Source organism: Anopheles aquasalis, chromosome 2 (assembly GCF_943734665.1).
Source record: "Anopheles aquasalis chromosome 2, idAnoAquaMG_Q_19, whole genome shotgun sequence".
Lineage (NCBI taxonomy): Eukaryota > Metazoa > Arthropoda > Insecta > Diptera > Culicidae > Anopheles > Anopheles aquasalis.
The window spans coordinates 53579433-53598146 of NC_064877.1; the positions used below are offsets into that span (position 1 = coordinate 53579433).

The 18714-nt window shown below is 44.0% G+C and overlaps 2 protein-coding genes across 2 annotated transcripts in view; both read left to right on the top strand.

Annotated features, from left to right (window-relative positions):
• Positions 1-259: 259 nt before the first annotated feature.
• On the top strand, positions 260-6021 carry LOC126575605 (A disintegrin and metalloproteinase with thrombospondin motifs adt-2-like). Its single transcript, XM_050236383.1, has 7 exons — positions 260-697; positions 2027-2814; positions 2880-3008; positions 3067-3186; positions 3253-3385; positions 5163-5681; positions 5748-6021. Exons 1-7 carry the CDS (start codon positions 260-262, stop codon positions 5973-5975), a joined length of 2355 nt encoding a protein of 784 aa, XP_050092340.1. The 3' UTR covers positions 5976-6021.
• A 3503-nt stretch (positions 6022-9524) lies between these two features.
• Positions 9525-18714, top strand: part of LOC126581329 (carbonic anhydrase 2) — a 12733-nt gene continuing 3543 nt past the window's right edge. The window contains exons 1-2 of the mRNA XM_050244904.1: positions 9525-10111; positions 17582-17997. Coding sequence (XP_050100861.1) covers positions 10078-10111; positions 17582-17997 — 450 coding nt within the window. The 5' untranslated portion in view covers positions 9525-10077. The remainder of the gene's footprint in view (positions 10112-17581; positions 17998-18714) is intronic.

Sequence of the window (18714 nt, forward strand, 5' to 3'; positions counted from 1 at the left end):
CACCCAATTTGCATTTATCCTTTGGCACCATCCCCACCCGTTCCAGCCAGCCAGCCGTTCCGTGCGTCCGGAAGTGGCCGTGGGTTGTGCTACTGATCTCATTCAGGTGGCTCGTATACTTGCGTCACCCGTGCAGAATCGCTAAGTTGCCTGAAATCCATTTAAAACCCACGGTTTCACAGAATTTCTCCCGCAGTTCACACCGCAGGCTCGGTTCGTGCAAACGGTTCGTTCGGTTTCGTTCGCGGCACACCTGAAGATGGTTCAATTCGTGCTGTTCAGTGGATTGTTGATAGTGATCGTGGGTCATTCCGTCGATGGCCATTCGATCGTTGAGACCGGGAACGGGCCTGGATCGCATCGAGCTGCTAGTGTCGATGGTTTAAAGTATTTTGGAACCACGATCGAAAGTGATTGGCCTTACTTTGAAGTGGTGGATCTTCGAGTGCAACCCCTTCCGGCCGGTGGTTCTGGCAACGCTAAGGCTCTAAATCTGAGTTTCACGTTCCGAAACACACCGATCGCATTACACCTCAAACCGAACCGGGTGCTCACCACACGGGAAACCGTTTTCAAGACGATCCAGGATCGAGCGACGAAAGTGCTAAACGATGCCGCCGGTGGCCACAGTGAGCATTTCGTGCATAATGATGGCAATATCACCGCAGCAGTGTCACAGAATGGTGTCGATAGATATGTACGTATTAAAAACCGACCGGAATGAAGTGTTAATTTCAGCCACGATCTCGTCGACCGGTAGCGGCGGTGCCTGTGACTCACTGAGACCGACGATGTTTACGATCAACGAAATCGAAATGAAGTGAAATCCCGGGAGCAGTGGGGATTTTGTTAGTGGAACATGAAAGTAGAAAGTGTTTCTCCGAAATCACGTCTTTTTTAGTATTATATGCACGATGCGCGACAATGCGTTTTATGATTTTTGGTGATATTGTTGTCCTGTGTGTTGTATAATATTGTAACCTCAAGTGGGAATGATAACGGAGCCCCTTTATTTTTTTAAACAAGCATAGCGCGATCGTTTAGGGTAGTTCGAAGTTGTTACACCCCCTTCGATTAGTAACTTGCGAAATCTTTTAAAGTGGATGCCGCACGTTAAAAGTCCCTTCGAGCATCTACCAATGCCTTCGCGAATGCACCGGCACTATCCACAGCAGGTTGTCCTGTGCAATTGCTACTCGTCAACTAATTTCATAATCGTGTGGCTGATGAACTTATTCACAGTCTTAAATGTTGGGTTTCTTATTGGCGAAAAAGTTTAGCAATTGAGTTTTATATGCTACTTTTGATTCCAGTCTTTTAGCATTTAGATTTTTTTTAGTCAGCCGAAAAGGTGCCGATCAATCGCTTAGTCCCAGGATTGAACTACCGGTTGGATGTATCTAAATAGCTCTCGGTGTGTCTGATAAGTCAATACAAACACGTGTTGCTTTACGTCGTCCTGATGGAACAGAACACCTCTTTTGTTGACAAAATTCTGGTAATTTGTGGTAAATCGCTAGCTTCAAATGGCACCGCTAAAGATCTTAATTTCGTATTTGGCTGTACGGAAATAGCACTTTTGTATGTAATAATTTGGGTTGTAAATACACTATAGAAGCTGCTTAGCAGTTGGATACACCGTTGTAATATCGCAAATTTTATTATCAAGAGATTGATAGGGAGAAGAGAGGCCACTAGTTTCTAATGTATTTAGTTTTTATTCAATCAAAATCCAAACTGGCAGAGATTCGGGCCTAAACGTGAAAGACGGCCCTGAAGACAATAGTTACATGGCGATGACTAAGATCCGTGTAGCCACCTCTTCTCCGTGATATGTTACGAGAATACATTGCTAGCCATGTGATGCACGTAATCAGTTGGGTTATCTCTCTTCAAATCAAACAAAAATTAATGAAGAAACATCAGTTTGAATTGTGCTTTCTTTGGACGGTTCATGCTTAACATAATGCTATTAACACACGTATACCACAGCTTTAACAAAAGTGTTCTTTCTTCCAATTTCTAGACTGGAGTAATTTTTCACTCCTTGGGTGATCTAGAGATCATCCCCTTGGATGACGACGATGGAAACCCTACGAAGGTATCCTTTCGCCGACCTCATCTTATCAAAACGCTTCAAATTCACACTCCCCCCGACGTATCCTATGAGCTGATTCGTCGACGAGCCCAATCCGCGATTCATCTGCTCGGTGACACCTTGGCCCAGCGAAACTATACCTCCAACGAGCTGGAAGAGATCGACGTGAAAGATGGCCGTAACAGAACCGCTGCGACCTTGCGCCGGCCTAGCAAACCAACCGTCGAATTGGCCGTGTTCTTTGATGAGGCTGCTTATCGTACCTTTTCACCGTACTTTAAGCACAACGATGATGCCTTAAAAGATTTCTTGCTAGCGTACATCAATGGCATACAAGCGCTCTACAAGCATCCCTCGCTAGGAAGTGGCGTCGATATCGTTCTAGTGTATTTAGAAATCATGCGCTCACAACCATCGGCAATGCCACACTACAACGGTGAGAGCAATTTGTTGCTGAACTCCTTTTGCTCCTATCAAACCACGCTCAACCAGGGCCGCTGGGACATGGCGCTGTATCTCTCCGGGTTGGATTTCTATGCCATCGAAAATGGTCGCCGAAATGGTGTTACCATGGGCTTGGCGACTGTTGGTGGCGTGTGTTTGAGTGAATATGCGTGCGTGATAGCGGAGTTTGGTACGCGGAACGTGTTCGGGAAACCATATCCATCGTCGGGATTTACTTCCATCTTTATAGCGGCTCACGAGATTGGACACAAGTAAGCGCCAGATTGCATCAAGGAGCGACCATTTCATCTAGTACTGGTTCTCTTTCTGGTCTCAGTTTAGGAATGCACCACGATTCGGTAGGGAATGGATGCCCAAAGGATGGCTTTGTGATGTCACCGTCGAGAGGAACGCAGGGTGAAACCACGTGGTCCAGCTGCAGTGCCGATGCAATTGCACAGTTAAAGTACGATAACAGTCGTTACAAAGCGAATGGACACTACATTTACCTCTTTACCTTTCAGTTGGGCCAGTTGTCTATTTGAAACGACAGCGAAAGAAGTCGCCGAGTACAATACATCCAAATACTATGACCATCCGGGGCAGGTGTGGACGGCTAAAAAGCAATGTGAAGTACTGCTCACGTAAGTACCGGATGGCAGATAGAAGGTTTAAGATGCACAATTGTCACCGTGAATCGCTCTTTACAGAGACACCGATGCCATTCTGGTATCGCCAGACATACGGGAAATTTGCCAGAATATAAGATGTCGTACGCCACATCGAACGGGATTTTACTTTGCTGGTCCAGCTTTAGAAGGCACTGATTGTGGTGATAATAAGGTATTTTATGATTTTTTGCTAATGTTGTAATGTTTTATTTGTATGCTTCAGCGTCCTTCTTGGCTGCATTACCATCCTTGAAAGCATCCTTGGTTTCGTAGCTACGGTTTTCTTGCAAAAAAAGTTTACACAAAAGAGTGAACTAGCTATCTTCTATGTTATCGCTTTCAAGTCTAGCTTAAGATATTCATGTCATTTTCGTTTGTTCGTATCATGTAAGGCGTATTTCTTCTGACCTTTGATCCAAAATGGAATCCCTTTGGATGTAGGAACGCCTTTTTCGGATGTCCTAAGGTCGTGAAGCCATTTTCTGGTGCTGTATAGTGTTCCTTTGAAAATTGCATCGTAAAGATTGTTTTGATTTAAAGCGTAGCTTGTCCCATGGCCTACGTTTGTTTAGGCAATGAGCGATGTGATAAGAATCGTTAGAAACAGGCCTTTCCTTCTTCACTGATGATCCTGTTAACGATCGCCACGTGAACAACTGCCTTGTTGGAGGCACCCTAGCTTCCATTTCGAGCAACGGACGAGCGAGTTTGGCTAGGGATTATGCTGGTTTCAAAGAATTCTGACTTTTGTTGGCGTGAATCTGCAACCGATGTGTGATAAATAATGTGCATTTTACCAGTTTAAAAACGTTCGATTCAAATTGAGCTTCTCTCGTTCACCGCTAGAGGACGCTTTTTCGAGCACACTAGCGCCATCGTGTGAGAACGAGAGAAAATATCCCTAAAATTCCTTTACCTTTCTCTTGCAAGAAAGTGTTGAAATCTGCGACATGATTTTTTTTGGAAAATCCAAGAACCCGTTCCTGGCATGGGTGTCCTCTCTACTGACTTGGAATTCTTATCCTCTCCATTCATTCTTCTTTCGGGTGTATCTCCCAACGACTTAGCATCTCCCTGCTTAGGACCAGGTTCTCCATGCGAGCAACACCAAGTTCTTCCATCTTATCTCCTAACCATGCTGATGATGCTTATAGCAGTACTACACATAGCACAGGATCTTGTGTCCTTAAGAATTGGATTTGAAGCACATTATGCTACAAAATATCAGAAGATCTTCGAAGGAATGGCCTAAAATCTTCTGACAATTAGTAACATAATTGTGGATAATTTGTGACAAAAAAGGGTTTTGTCATGTTCGTAACTTTGCCAATAGTCTTCTTTCCAGTGAACCCGAGATACAGCAAGCTTCTTGGCAGGACGGTAAAAATACCTAACGTATTTGAGAGTCTTTCCGCTAGTTAGTCGGAGGACACTTCAAACCAGCTTCTTTGCTGCGGATGAAAAGGTTAACGATGCCTTTGTTGTTGCCCTTATTCGTCAATCAGATTATTATTCGTCAATCAGATTTTGCGCGGTTCAGTCAGTAGTTACATTATGAACAACCTGTTGTTAAGCGTTAGACGCAACTGTTTCGTTCAAGTTTCAAAATTTACTGAAGGGAAAACAGCCACCGAAGTAGGAAGAACCACAAAAAGCAAATATGGAAGTTTAGCCCGTACAACAAGCGGATGCTACATTCAATAAGGCGTTACGGTGTTGAATACTGTGTCCAAGTTATACTGACGTACAAGGAGTTCCACCACTGATCAGATCTTAACCATTAGGCAAGAATTATAAGAGAAGATGGAACTTAAAAGGAATACATGCCTGTTTTAAATTTAATTTAAGACTACTTGAAGGCCTTCTTCAAATCAATTCCTGTCGCCAATTTTTGCTGATTTACTGGGAAATTACTAACTTTTCGTTTTGTTGTTCATTTGTCTTCGCAGTGGTGTAAGGGTGGAGTTTGCATTAAACAGAAGAAAAGGCCAACGAACGTTGTACCCGGCGGGTGGAGTGAATGGAACGACGAAGATTGTATATCGGGCTGTCTGGAACAATCGACGGGTTTCCGACGTCGGACTCGGCGATGCGATAATCCTGTGCCAGTCAACACTGATCAAGGCTGTGAGGGAGTTGCACTCGACATTGCAGTTTGCGACGATCAAGCATTGTGTGGCACGAACCGAGAACCGGTTCCATTTTATGCTAGTAGACGATGCCGCGAGTTCAGCCAACTTTTGCCCCGACTGGACCCGAATGGCCGTGGCATACAGGGACCGTACGATTCGAAGCGACTCTGGATGAGCTGCGCGATCTACTGTAAGCGGGCGGACAGCGACGCTTATTATGCTCCACGGTTTGATCTGAACGATCTGGGAGTCGATTCGTATTTTCCCGATGGTACACTGTGCCATCAGGAAGCGGGAACGAAGTACTTCTGCCAACAGCATCACTGCTTGCCAGAGGTATACCAACGATTCTCTTATCACGCAGGGCTCAAACACTTAATACGGTTTTTCTTTCTTTCAAAGAACTTTAAGACGTCCAAAATATCCATCTGGGCAATCACGGAAGACATTCCGATTCCCGGGAACGCACTGCCAATGAGTTCGCACTTTTTCGACAGAGCCGTTCTTAACTACCTGTCGTTGGATAAGAATACAACTCCCCTGACCACTTCATGGGGTATCAAACCGGAACAGCTCCCGAAGGACGACCAATGGGTTGATCAGGATTACCTCGACCTGACGGCATTCTAGAGCGGATACCATGACTCGATATCTTGTGATAAAACGGAGGTATAAGCCGTCCATACATAACTCGTAGCGAACCGGAATTGTATCTGTTTAAGAATATTTATTATTAGTACTAGCTGCATTTGGTGTGGTCAATAAAGAGTTGAAATATGTTAATGTGAATATATTAAAATTTACTTTGTTAGCTTCACCATAGCAGCGTCCATAATCGGAACACAGCTTGAAGATAACCTATTTCGCTCCTGAAGTCACACGAAGAACAAAAGCAATAAAATCATCGAAGTAACTCGAACAAAATAAGCTTTTGGAATATCACTCAAGTAGGACTGGGACCGCATAGAGTGTTTATATTGGCAACATCTCAATTCTTATCGGGCACTCGAACAAGATATCAGAGCGAGGCCGATGATTCAATGGTCCGTGTGTAAACACTCACAAAATGATGTTAACAATGGAAGCGCATGGGAAGCGAAGTAACGAAATAAAAAAGGAAACATTCGAGTGCATTAGGACATTGGTGATAATAGAATAGCAATGAATCAATCATTCATACCACGCAGCCGCGTTGACTGACGGGACGGCCACAGAGTGGGTTATTAGCGCCCGATTGATACCTGGACACCTAGCCGACGGAATCGACCCCAAAGATAGTGGTATGATTTTTTTTGTTGATAAAATGAGAGATAAGATGCGTTGCCGTTGTTTTGCTTCGTTCCGAGACCAGTTCTATCTTCCTCTCCAAGGTCTGATGGGGCCGAGATTTGAGAAAAACAACGGTAGCTCTTCAGACATGTGGCGCGAGAGTTTTGCACACCACCCCGCCTTTGCGTGTGATCGGCAGGTCGAGTGGGAAAGTGGAGAGTTTGATGTAATAAAATTCAAATAAGACCCGAGAGATAGCCCTAGCAAGGTAAACGAAAAAAAAGACCAGGCGGTCTTCTGGCGGTCTGGCATTTGGTTGTTACCCGGACCACTCAAGGCTCAAATAGCTTATCAGTCTTGGCGCACTATCGTACATTGGTGGTTGGATGGTTGGCTGGACAAGCAGGACAAGTAAGGACCAACAAAAGTAGAACGAACACTATAGAACATGAACATGAAATATCTATTAGGAAATGCATGTTTCCCCTTGGACCTAACCCAAAGCAACGTGACTGTTCTATTTAAACATTATTTGAAGCCAACATGCCAAACAACTCAACACGAATGTCGACCAATCGAAGATCAAATATGGAAAGATAATCATTAGCAGAATAAACTAGAAACTCGCTGGCGATCCACAGCGGCGCTCACACTCCTGAGTGATCACGCTAATCAGATCGTGTCGCTGCGGAGCGATTGGCTCAGGTGAGAACAATATTTGAATTTTCATTTCGAACTTACTGGACCACCCGACAGAGGAATTTGAGGGATCGCTCGTCACCTTCGCTTACGCACGCGCCAGTCGAAAATAGCTGGCGATATCGAAACAGACAAGGTCTTATCACGGTCACGTGGGTCTGAGGGTCTGTTGATACTGACGATAAAGTGGCGCAAAGTAGTAATGCAGCTGTGAAGCAATCGATTTAACCACAAATCGATCAATTGACTTAGCGTAGGGATTAGAGGGATCATTTAATGACCAAGCGCCATGTACTCGTAGGCCAGTTGTTATCTGTATCAAAGATACGAACTGCCTTAGACGCTAGCCAGACTGACGAACAATGGTCAACAGTGACCATTCGTTTGTATCAAGTGGCTGTAAATCATAATCGACTTTAAAGTTCTTTTAAACATTACAGTACTTTATTTTCGTAACAATATTAGATTGCTTTGTATTCAATAACTCATCGCTATAATAATATTTCAACTTTAATATAACTTTTTTTCATTGATTTAATTGTTTTAAGTATATTAATCTAGTGTTTGATAATTAAAATATACATACTTTTATTAACTTGAATCGATTTCAATTGAATATTGACAGCAAGAAGACAACGCTCTTCTAATAATATTGTCTTTTCTCTTAATTATGTTGTTTGTTAATTTGCTACAAGTATCACTAACTTATTAGCAAACGTTATTCAAATGTCTTAGCCGGACTCATAGGACAGAAAACCTAAAATGAGTTAATGATCATAAAACAACGAATATGAACACAATTGCTACATCCCGTGCGTCATCAGTATTTGCAATTAAGCAGAATCTTTTTTTTTTTTTTAACATATATAAGGACGGACGAGCCGTATGTTTATGGCAGCAGAATCTTTATTCTTTTCATAATAGTATTATGCATGTTCATTTGACTGCTATTCATACTATTCGTTACTCATTATTATTTGAATGTTAAAAAGGTCGTTCATTTATAATTCTATTATTTTCTCCAAAGAAAGTGACAATGTGTTTCACGTTGACCATAATTACAATCGTTCGGATTTGTTAAGCTTATTCTGTAATCAACAAATATTGGTTGGCGAGCAACAGATAACGTGCAAAAGCTTGCTGGCTACATGATCCTAAAATATACACGACCTGCGACTCCCAAATTAAAATGTATGCAAAATTATGTCAAGCACCAATTCACAACAACACTGCTCAATATTGTCTATCACCCGGTTATCAGTTTTATTTCGTTTCTTTTAATGCCATTCATTAGTCAACGATTAAAGCGACAGTCTGTGCGCTATGTCACGGTTGATTTAATGGTTGTTTTATTACTTTTAACGCACCATAAATTTGTCTCGTTTTTGGTATTTGGCGCTAATAAAAACGGTGGGAAATTCGCCGAGATTCCTGAACTGAACTGGAATAAAGCTGCTGTTTACCATTCGTGGTGTTGTTCTCGCGAAATGGGCTATTAAGTTGGACATCACATGTTTATTGTATGTTGCACCTGTTGTTGGTGTTGAATTGATACGGATTGATCGGATGGCAATGTAAACAAGAGATCTTAACGACAAGGTATGTAAGATCACCCTATGGGTAGGAGACGAAAGCAGAACACACCATCGAGTTGTCCCTGTGTGAGACGGTCGTCTGGTGACTGATTATTGTGGAAAACATTCCAACCCAACTGCTAAACTACTCAATTAGCTGCGGCTATTATTTCGGTAGCAATTTAGAAAACATTTTACTGTCCATCATCATTGTCGCGCCGTGGGACGGTCAGGTGACGAATATCGTTCGCCCCCGGCCAGTTCCGTCGTTCCGATGGCCACGTGGCGCTGACAATGAGGCAGCAGGAACAATGTGTAGAATATTATTGTCATGATTACAGCCAACCATCGCCACCAACACCGACCGGACGATCACAGCGATCGGAGCCTTCGATCGGTCGTTCGTAGGTTGTTTTGTACGAAACGAAACGGCGTCGCCTGGAACCGGCTGCGTGAGTTTCCATTAATTTTCCTCGTTCGTCTCGCGGACAGCGACAAACAATAGTTGTGGCGTTTGTGGTGTGCATGTTGGAGTAACAGCGATCCGTGGTCCGTGGACGTAGTGGTAACGCATCTCGCAACACGCCCGTTCGTCGCATATAACACTCCACTCGGCTGGAGGAGGGAGGCATTTTTTCCTCGTTCGTCGAGTTGGTCGGTCGTGCGCGCTGCTGTCTGTCGTCATCCTCAGCTATCTTCCCGTATACGTTGTCCCGTAGGCATTGCTGCCCGTCCCGAGGTCCGACTCTCTAACTTGTGTGCGCTCTCCGTTCAGTGTCGTCACCGAGTCGCTCTCGATCCGGTTATCATTGAACCAGGTGGAAGAGGAGGCTCCTGCGTGGCTCTCGCGTCGAGGCAACGACTCGTTTGTTTACGTCCACTCCCAGTGCAGACCGCCACGGCTTTCCTTCCAGTCGCCGAGACGAGAGACGAGTACGGGGAAATTGCATCCGCCACGCACGATCGGATCGTCAGAGAAGTGAAGTGAGTGCTGCGCTGATAATAAACGATCGGAGTGGCTTGTGCTTGTGTGTTGGGCGAGCGAGAAAGTGATAGCAAACGAAGGGAAGCTAGAGATTTGCTGTTAGCAAGCGTGGTACCGACCGACAGAAGACTCTTGCACTCCGTTTGAATTCGCGGCCAGTGTTTGGGAAAGCGAAACCGATAAAACGCCGATAAAAGGTCCAAACATGTCCGTCACTTGGGGCTACACTCAGCTGAATGGTAAGTGCGTAAGCAACGATCGATTCGATTCGAAGTTCGGGCGACGAAGACCAATCTGCGGATCGTTCAATCGGACCGAAGATTCCGCAACGGACACGCGATGATTTCATACCCTTTTCCATACGCAGAGCATTGTGTGGTCCGTGATGCTGTTTGCTTGTTTTGCCGTGGCTCAATGATATTATGCCAACCGGAGGGGTTGGCCGCACGCCCGCAAGCGGCCCAGAAATACCACACCGAGCCAGAAGTTGGCCAATCGGAACGGTGCTCGCCGTGATCCACCGTCAGCGCCGTGTGGCACCGAGATTCACGCCGTGCGCATGGCAGCAGCATTATCAATCATGAGCGTTGCCTGCGAGGTGGCCTATAAAATCAATCACGCACCTGTTATCAGTGACGCTAGCTGCTAGCTTCCAAACAAACCGCTGTCCGTCCACCTCTTATGCTGCTGGTCCGGATGTGGTACGATGTGTGCGAAAGGGTGAACAGACAGAGTAGCCACTGCCAAACGGTTACGACCGATAGAAATTCCTTCCCCATAAGCAACAAGAGAGGCGCTTGAGCGGTTTTTGTGTGCTGTACTGCTTCTAGAAACATCCATTGATGAAACACAGACAGAGGGGCGTTGGTAGAAAACTGTCGAAGCACCCACGTGACGAATTGTTTAATGTTTTTATTTGGTTGACGAAAAGGAAGGCTTCTTGTGTTTGTACAGATGACTCATTCCATGAGAAGACAATTGAAATGCCACCAACAATACAGTGCTGAGAAATTGGAACATTTCCATATTCTGAAGCCGTCTTTTAAAATGAATGAACCGGTTTGTAACAGCAGTAAACGAGCTCAACAAACAATTTCATCAAAAAGTCACCTTGGAAGTGCTGTTGTAACCAAGTTAAATGGTCGCGATCAACCGCGATCGACACCGTAGAACGCCACAAGAACAAATTAAATCTTTCGTAACACCGCCGTCTCACAATCAGCTGTGTGCCATCTCTTAATACGCTGGTGTGGCCATGCCATTTGCCCCAATTGGTTGTTTCCATCCCGTGTTTTCGTTTCCATACACTCGGTACGATCACGCACCGACCGACCGACCGATTTGGTGGCAAAAATGCGCGGAAAGATCAAGTGATTTGACATTGAACATTTGATAACAGTTCTGAATGTGAATTGTTTTTTTATATTTTTGCTCCCCCCTTCTCTCTCTCTCTCTCTCTCTCTCTCTCTCTCTCTCTCTCCATTTCTATCTCGCTCTCGCTCTCTGAACATCGAGTTCTCGAAAAATTGGACGTGATGAGTTGAGATTGCTGATGATGGTGTTGATGGTGGTGGCAGACACGCTCTGGAACAGACAATTGATAGACGACTAAAGGGTAGCCAGGAGGGGGAGTGAGTGTAATATACATTTTGCTTCTGGGGCTAAACAAGATCAATCAACACGAGACACGCCATCTCATCTGATCACAGGGTAACATTCTCGCAACGTGCTTATTTGCATCCAAAGGATGAATGTGCAATCGGCCTTCCATAAATCAACGATTCCAAAGAGGTGTGAGAAACTATTACTCAACCAACTCGCTTCATTGAGTTGTTGCCATGTTTATTCCATGACTGGTTTTTGGAACGATCCAATTAGAAAGATTGGCTCGCCAAATAGTGCATTGAATGAGTTTATTAAAGGATGCAGGAAATGTTCACACTGCAAATAAAGCACTTGTTGTATTTATTAAAAGAGAATTTTTTCTTAAAAATTGTTCCTTTAGTCAGTCAACTCCCCTAATCGTTATGTAAGATACGAACAAAAAACCTGTCGTTACCATATTTGTATAGTTCCGCGGTCCCCCAACAACAAAAAAAAAATACACTCGCAAAAGCTGAATGATTCAAGATTATCTTGAACAAGGACAACCGCCTCTAAATTGCTGGCAAAATGCTCACAAAGATAAACAGCTCCGCGTGTTTGCCAAAATCGCGGCGACATTAGCTGCGTTAGATAACGCTGCCTAAAAGTTTATAATAAAGTGTATCTGTTTCCGCTAAGCTTACTTTGATAACTAAACGAAATCATTGACATTATTGTGTTAAGTTTAGAAGGGACAGAATACAGTAAACGTAGAAAATCAATCAATGTGCGCGCCGCGATAAACTTTGTAATAGCTACAATTAGCAACACTGACTGAACGGACTCCCCGTAGACGAGTCACTTGCCGGGATGCCGGTGTTGGTGGTGTCTACCCATCATCCCGGAATAACCTAAATCCTCCAAAACCATCCAGCGATGGCAGGTAGGCAGAATCTGGGTGAGTTGTGTGAGTTGAAACGCGAGGCAACACCGGTTAGAGCCGGTGAGTGCGGTAGTCTGCAAGGAAACATAAACAAAAAACCGGCGGAGGTGCGGTCCCCTGACGTCCACTTTTAGTCAACTTGATGCTTCTGTAAGTCACTCGGTGTTGAGGTGGAATCGAGGAACCGGTTCGCGTAAATTCCCTGCGCCCCCCGGGGGAGGCCAGTTGCCATTCCCCGATTCCACGTTTGCCATTGCTGGGAACCGGTTTCCGTGTCCAGTCACGTGATAAGAACGACTCGTCGAGGTGCGGGGCACGGGACTTTTCGCTTCTCTCGGTTGAGTAACTGGATAGGCGACAGTGGCAGAGAGTAACAGCTACCTATACACACGAATGTCGTCGGAATTGTTGCCTTTGTCGCACAGCACGCTCTAGAGCACGTGCTTGGCCGGGAGTTTGAGGCGTCTCCTCGATGTAGCAAGTTTGATTTACGGGGCGCTTGCAGGTATTAGAACTGATCGCTATGAAGCGGCTGAAAACAGACATAGTGTCCATTTAAATGAACCTCCATTCCACAGCCACGAGTGTAGTTAATGAGCTGGATAACGATCCTATCGGTATTTCGGATTGCAGGCTACATTGACGCGACTGTGGTTTGGAGTACATGAGCAAATGCAATGGTTAGAGGTGTTTTAATGTTCTAGATTTGAATGCTGGCGAGACAGGAACAGTATTAGACTGGAATCATTGGTTAGAAGAATCATTTTCGATAAAATCATTTCTTTATACTTAACCCTCGGTTGGGCACCCGGGTACCCGGGTACCCATTTCAACTTTCAACGAAAAAATGAATGCCTTCCCGTCAATATTTTTTTACGAAACTCCGGATCCCCAAAGTACAACTCATTTCAAGCCGAATTGACGTTGAAATTGTTTTGATAACTCATATTTAAAGGTAATTATGGCCCGATGAAATTAACACCCACCCAGTGGCACCCGGGTACCCGGGTACCCCACACGTTGGCTATGCACATGGGCTATGTTTATAAACACAAAACAACACTTTTTATCAACATTTATCCATGTTGACGTGTTTATTAATCGTTAATTAGGTAAACTACAATATTTTGATGAAAAATTAATAACTTTTGAGCTTTTCCATGAGCAATAGGAGAAAAATAAGCAACATATTTTGAATCCTTTTATGTGCAATTTAAATTATATATTATTTCTCAAACTGATTAAAAATGGTTCGTGTAGTGTAATTTTCTTAACATATGAGCAAAATTATACACTAATCTTCATCAAAAAGGGTTTAGGCGGCATTTTCGTACACCACAGAGACCAATATACATGGTGCGTTCAGAAAGTGATGAGACTGGATTTTTCCTGACGAAACGGTTTGAGATAAGGTATTGAATTTTATACGCCAACATAGAGGCAGGATTTAGCTATTCAACGCACTTTATTTCATTCGGCTATGACCAACTGAAAGAAAATGGGACGATTTTTCGTGAACCATGTTTTTAGTTGATGTAACATCGTAGAACGCCCTCTTTCTATGGACCACTGGTACAGCCCATCGCGGACCTCTTCCTGACACAGAGCACGCAAACAGAAATGTAGGAGAACTTGATGAATTACTGGCACCAACGGAATGTTTTTCTGTAGGTCCGGATGATCCGCGCCAGGAAGAAGATCCGCATGATCCGCGCCAGACCAATGGCCCATAGAAAGGGGACATTCTACGGTGTTCCATCAATTAAAAACATGGTTCACGAAAAATCGTCCCATTTTCTTTCAGTTGGTCATAGCCGAACGAAATAAAGTGCGATTGATAGCTAAAACCTTCCTCTACCTTATCGTTAAAAATTAAACACGTTATCTCAAACCGTTTTGTCAGAAAAAAATAAATTCTCATTACTTTCTGAACGCACCATGTAGCAACTGGTCTGATCTCGTAGCTCAATTGTGCCCAATTAACTCAATTGTTTATGACTCAAAAGTGCCTTATGGCAATTCCAAACTGTTTTATTCGAAGAAATCAATAATTTCAATAACATATTTGCTGGAAAATTCGATCACTTTACGATCTTATTGCTTGCTTTACGACGTACGCGGTAGAGAATGACCGTACGAAGGGGTATCAATGCATTGTGTTCATTATTTTTATTGTTTTAATTGAATTTTGTTGTGATTTTTAAAGAAAAATACGTTCCGAAGACTCTTAAATTAGTTCTAGAACACATTTTTTATCATAAAAGTGATACAAACGATGATACAAGAACATAACAATGCAATGCACATAAATGGGGTACCCGGGTACCCGGGTGCCCAACGAAGGGGTAAACGCCGGGTGCCCAACCGAGGGTTAAAAAACATCACTAAACAAACTATAGTGATCTGCAAAACATCAACATCATATCTCTACCAATTGGAAAAACATTGTTATAAGTGTACATAATGATAATGTGTTCTATAATGAACCTATTGAAATGCGGAATAACTCCGTTCCCGTGGAAGACCATTGCATCCGTGCAAAACGAGCGAGTGACACGTACGCATACAGTACTCAAATTGTCTATGATTAAGCAAATAGCACTTGATGATGACAAAACCCTCTGACGCACGTGGTTTTCGGTTCACGAGTGACACGGCACTTGTCCGCCCATTAGCTAGCGAATCATATGTTTTTATGTATAGTTCTCCTCCGAAATGATACACTTGTTTGTGTCTCGGAATTATATATGGTTTGTGCGATTAAAAAAGCAAACGTCTCCTCCATGCGTCTTCGTTGGTTGCGTACTCGGCAGTGAGTCGCGTAGATGACGCGTCATAACGCGTCAACCATTGTTTCGTCCAGCATTACTCACGGAATGAGTAGACTGTCGTCATACTGATTACAGACAAGGGGGAGCGTATGAACAATTGTCAAATGTAACAAACAAACGACGCCGCCGCCGCAACACGTGATAAAAATCTCGTTTGCGTAGCGGTTAGCGCACCGAGTGTACGGGTCAACATAACCTACAGCTGATGGATGGATGGAGGGTGAGGTTAAGAAGCGATAGCAAAGACCGAAGCGTGCCAAAGATTGGCAAAGATTCCGTATGCTTATCACGGTCAGCGTCTCAAGTGTTTAATAGACATGTCTATATGCCTTTATTGCCATTAGATTGCTACAAGCCACAGAATCCATTGAAAACGGCAAATCGTACTAGATTTGTGGAGATTCATCGTAAAGATAGATCTCGGTGCAGTGCTTGTGTTCCGCAGTCCCGTCTTTATCTACAGTATGCAAATTAAATTTGTCCACCGCTTCCTCAAATGCTCTTTATGGCTGGTTTTCATCCAACAACTAAAAAATTCAAAAATTAAAAATAGCACATCAGTAGCTGTGTTTTTTATTTTGCTTTGCTATACTTTTTACATATAAGTGTCAAGATTAATTAAAGAATCTGAATGAATCAGTTTTGTAGCAACCTAGGTGCCTAACTTCTTGGTGATAAGGCTATCAAATGGGTCCCTAAAGATGCGCTTAAGATAAATAACTCGACTGCATAACGTTGAAATGGAGAGAATTAATGATTATTTGATTACATTGCAAGTGAAAACCGTATAATTCATTACAACCGAATACATTGTGGTGGACAAACGCATTTTGCGTGTTTTTAGTACCATGCTCGACTGTTTTTGTAATATCTTTGTTTCTAGGAGGTAAAAATATTGCCTTAGTTGTTGGATAAAAAACAGTCATATAGAACATTTGAGGCAGCGCTGGACAAATATCTTTTGCACACTGTATGTGGAACAAAATTTCCTCTGCACATAATTTCTACGTGCTATTTTCAGACTTTCTTACGATCAGTGCAATGATCACAGAATCAGCAGCTTTACAAACATTTCAAACGATATTGCTAGTAATCAGAAACAGGCTGAAGGCAACCGTGAACGTGATCAAGTGCCTCTTTTTGTTGGCACTTTAAACATGATTGGGTTCTTGAAGATGATTGACGTCAGAATGGATCGAGAATTGACGTTTTTATTTCAAACATCCATCGATCGCCGCCGTTTTTGATGAAAGAAAAGCAAAACAGTGCGAACAGATAGATTACCTGTTGAATGGCAGGAGATCAAAATGCATCAATCAACTCGCCCATAGGTCTCGGACTCGTTTCTCGCGGCTGTCGAAAGATAAACGACACCTCGGCTCAGCTGATTCCATGGCGAGCTTGTTTTAAAAAAACAACAGCAGCTCATTTCATAAACTCGAGAGCGTTGAGAGATAAGGGATTCGCGAGAAAAATGTAGCTTATTTTTGTTAATTCAAATTTGGCGCACGTGCGCCTCCTACAAACATCAGTTAGTTCAACGAATCTTATCATCCCAAATTACCATTTTGCGCGCTTCTTATCACAATTTACAGCGTCAATCATGTCATTTGCTCAATCTTGTGCTTCGGCTGCTGGCAGCTTTGCCTAGTCAGCGTTCCAGAACATCGTTGCCAAGTGCGTTTAATGTTGTTTCCTCCTCAGGTCTTTAATTAAGTAGACATTTAATGGGGCAATCCGTGCGGATCAAGTGGTGGGTGGTGTTTGTTTCATGAGCGTTTTTCACTTTTATTAACCGACCACATGGGCACTGCATCAGGCACGCTGCTTCTCCGGATGCATCACGCCCACGGTCGCGACAGCTAATCGTTTCTCGTTGACATGCCTCGCGGATCTAGCCACTAAATAGCCCATACACTGCTCTCACATTGCAGCGAAAGGGATGATATATTCTATGAAGTAATTACGAGGCAAATCGTGCTCAAGTGGTTATCACGCCGTGCTGCCATTCTCTTTCCCTCTTTTTGTGGTAGATACTCTAGAACAATATGCAATGAGGACACATTTTGTGCAGCTTCGTTTGCACTGCAAACATCTCATAAGCTTAATTGATACCTAAAGGGTGGTTTCATTCTGTTCCATTATGAAATTGTCACACGACCTTGGATCGATTCTGTCCAATGGATCGCCCGCGATACGACTATTACCTTATAAATAATTTGCGCGAGCATTTCCGTGATGACTTTATAAAAAATTAAACACAAAACATTACCCTCTTTATCATTGCTACCATCACGGCTTTGACTACACCACATTAACCACGACCCCATCTTTTCCGCTTCGCTTTTTAGGTCCCCAGAAATGGCCCGAAATGTTCCCGCAGGCGCGTGGCCAACGCCAATCGCCGGTCGATATTGTCACCTCCAAAACGCAACAGTCCGGGGATTTGCAACAGAAGCCCCTGCAGTGGAAGTACGTCCCAGAGAACACACGCAGCCTGGTCAACCCCGGTTACTGCTGGCGGGTGGACGTGAACGGCAAGGGATCCCTGCTGACCGGTGGACCGTTGAATAACGAGCAGTTCATACTGGAGCAGTTCCACTGCCACTGGGGTTGTTCGGATTCGCGGGGCTCCGAGCACACGGTGGACGGTGAATCGTTTGCCGGTGAGCTGCACCTGGTCCACTGGAACCAGAGCAAGTACAAAAGCTTCGCCGAGGCCGCTGGCCATCCCGATGGGTTGGCAGTTTTGGGTGTGTTTCTGAAGGTAAGTTCCTGATCCTCAGTGAAGCGTGCGTGCATCAGCAACCGTCAATGCGATCGAGCGTCATTGAGAGACTTTATACACCAACCAACACACATGTGTGAGCTATGAAATGGGTCGCACTACAGTCACGTTTTAGTCTATTTTTTACCTTACTAATGCTATGTTGGCGTAACTATTTAGGTCGCGAGAAGCCATGTTCTCGAAGGCACAGCGGCGCGTCTAATCCAATTGTTATGACCGTCAATGGATTTCTTCCTACAGCGCGACCCAACACAACACGTACAGTGCGTCGAATCGATCGATTGCTCTAGGTCATAACATGAGTCAAGGACTGTGGCTTCTAGAAACATGCACTAGCTTCTCCGTACCACAAAAACTATCAGCAAACGTTGCACCGTTGCAGGAAAACCGCATCTGCAACAGCAGCGTCCGCACCGGTCTGGAGTTCTCGATCAGCAGAGGCACGATCTGCCCGTCCTTAGCACAGTTCACAGTGTTAGCGTGACCCAGGAAAAGAGGGAGAAACAGGGTTTTGCACTGTTTATCTCACCTTGGCTATGCTATGGAGAAGGAGATTTATCTGGAACAGCGTTCTCGGTCTGTGCCAAGGGCAGCAACGCGCGCGGCTAGTTGAAGGCCTTAGCAAATGATTAGAAAACGCGTGTATAAAACGCGTAATTCACTGTGACGCTTGGCAGAAAACCTAACATTGATTCA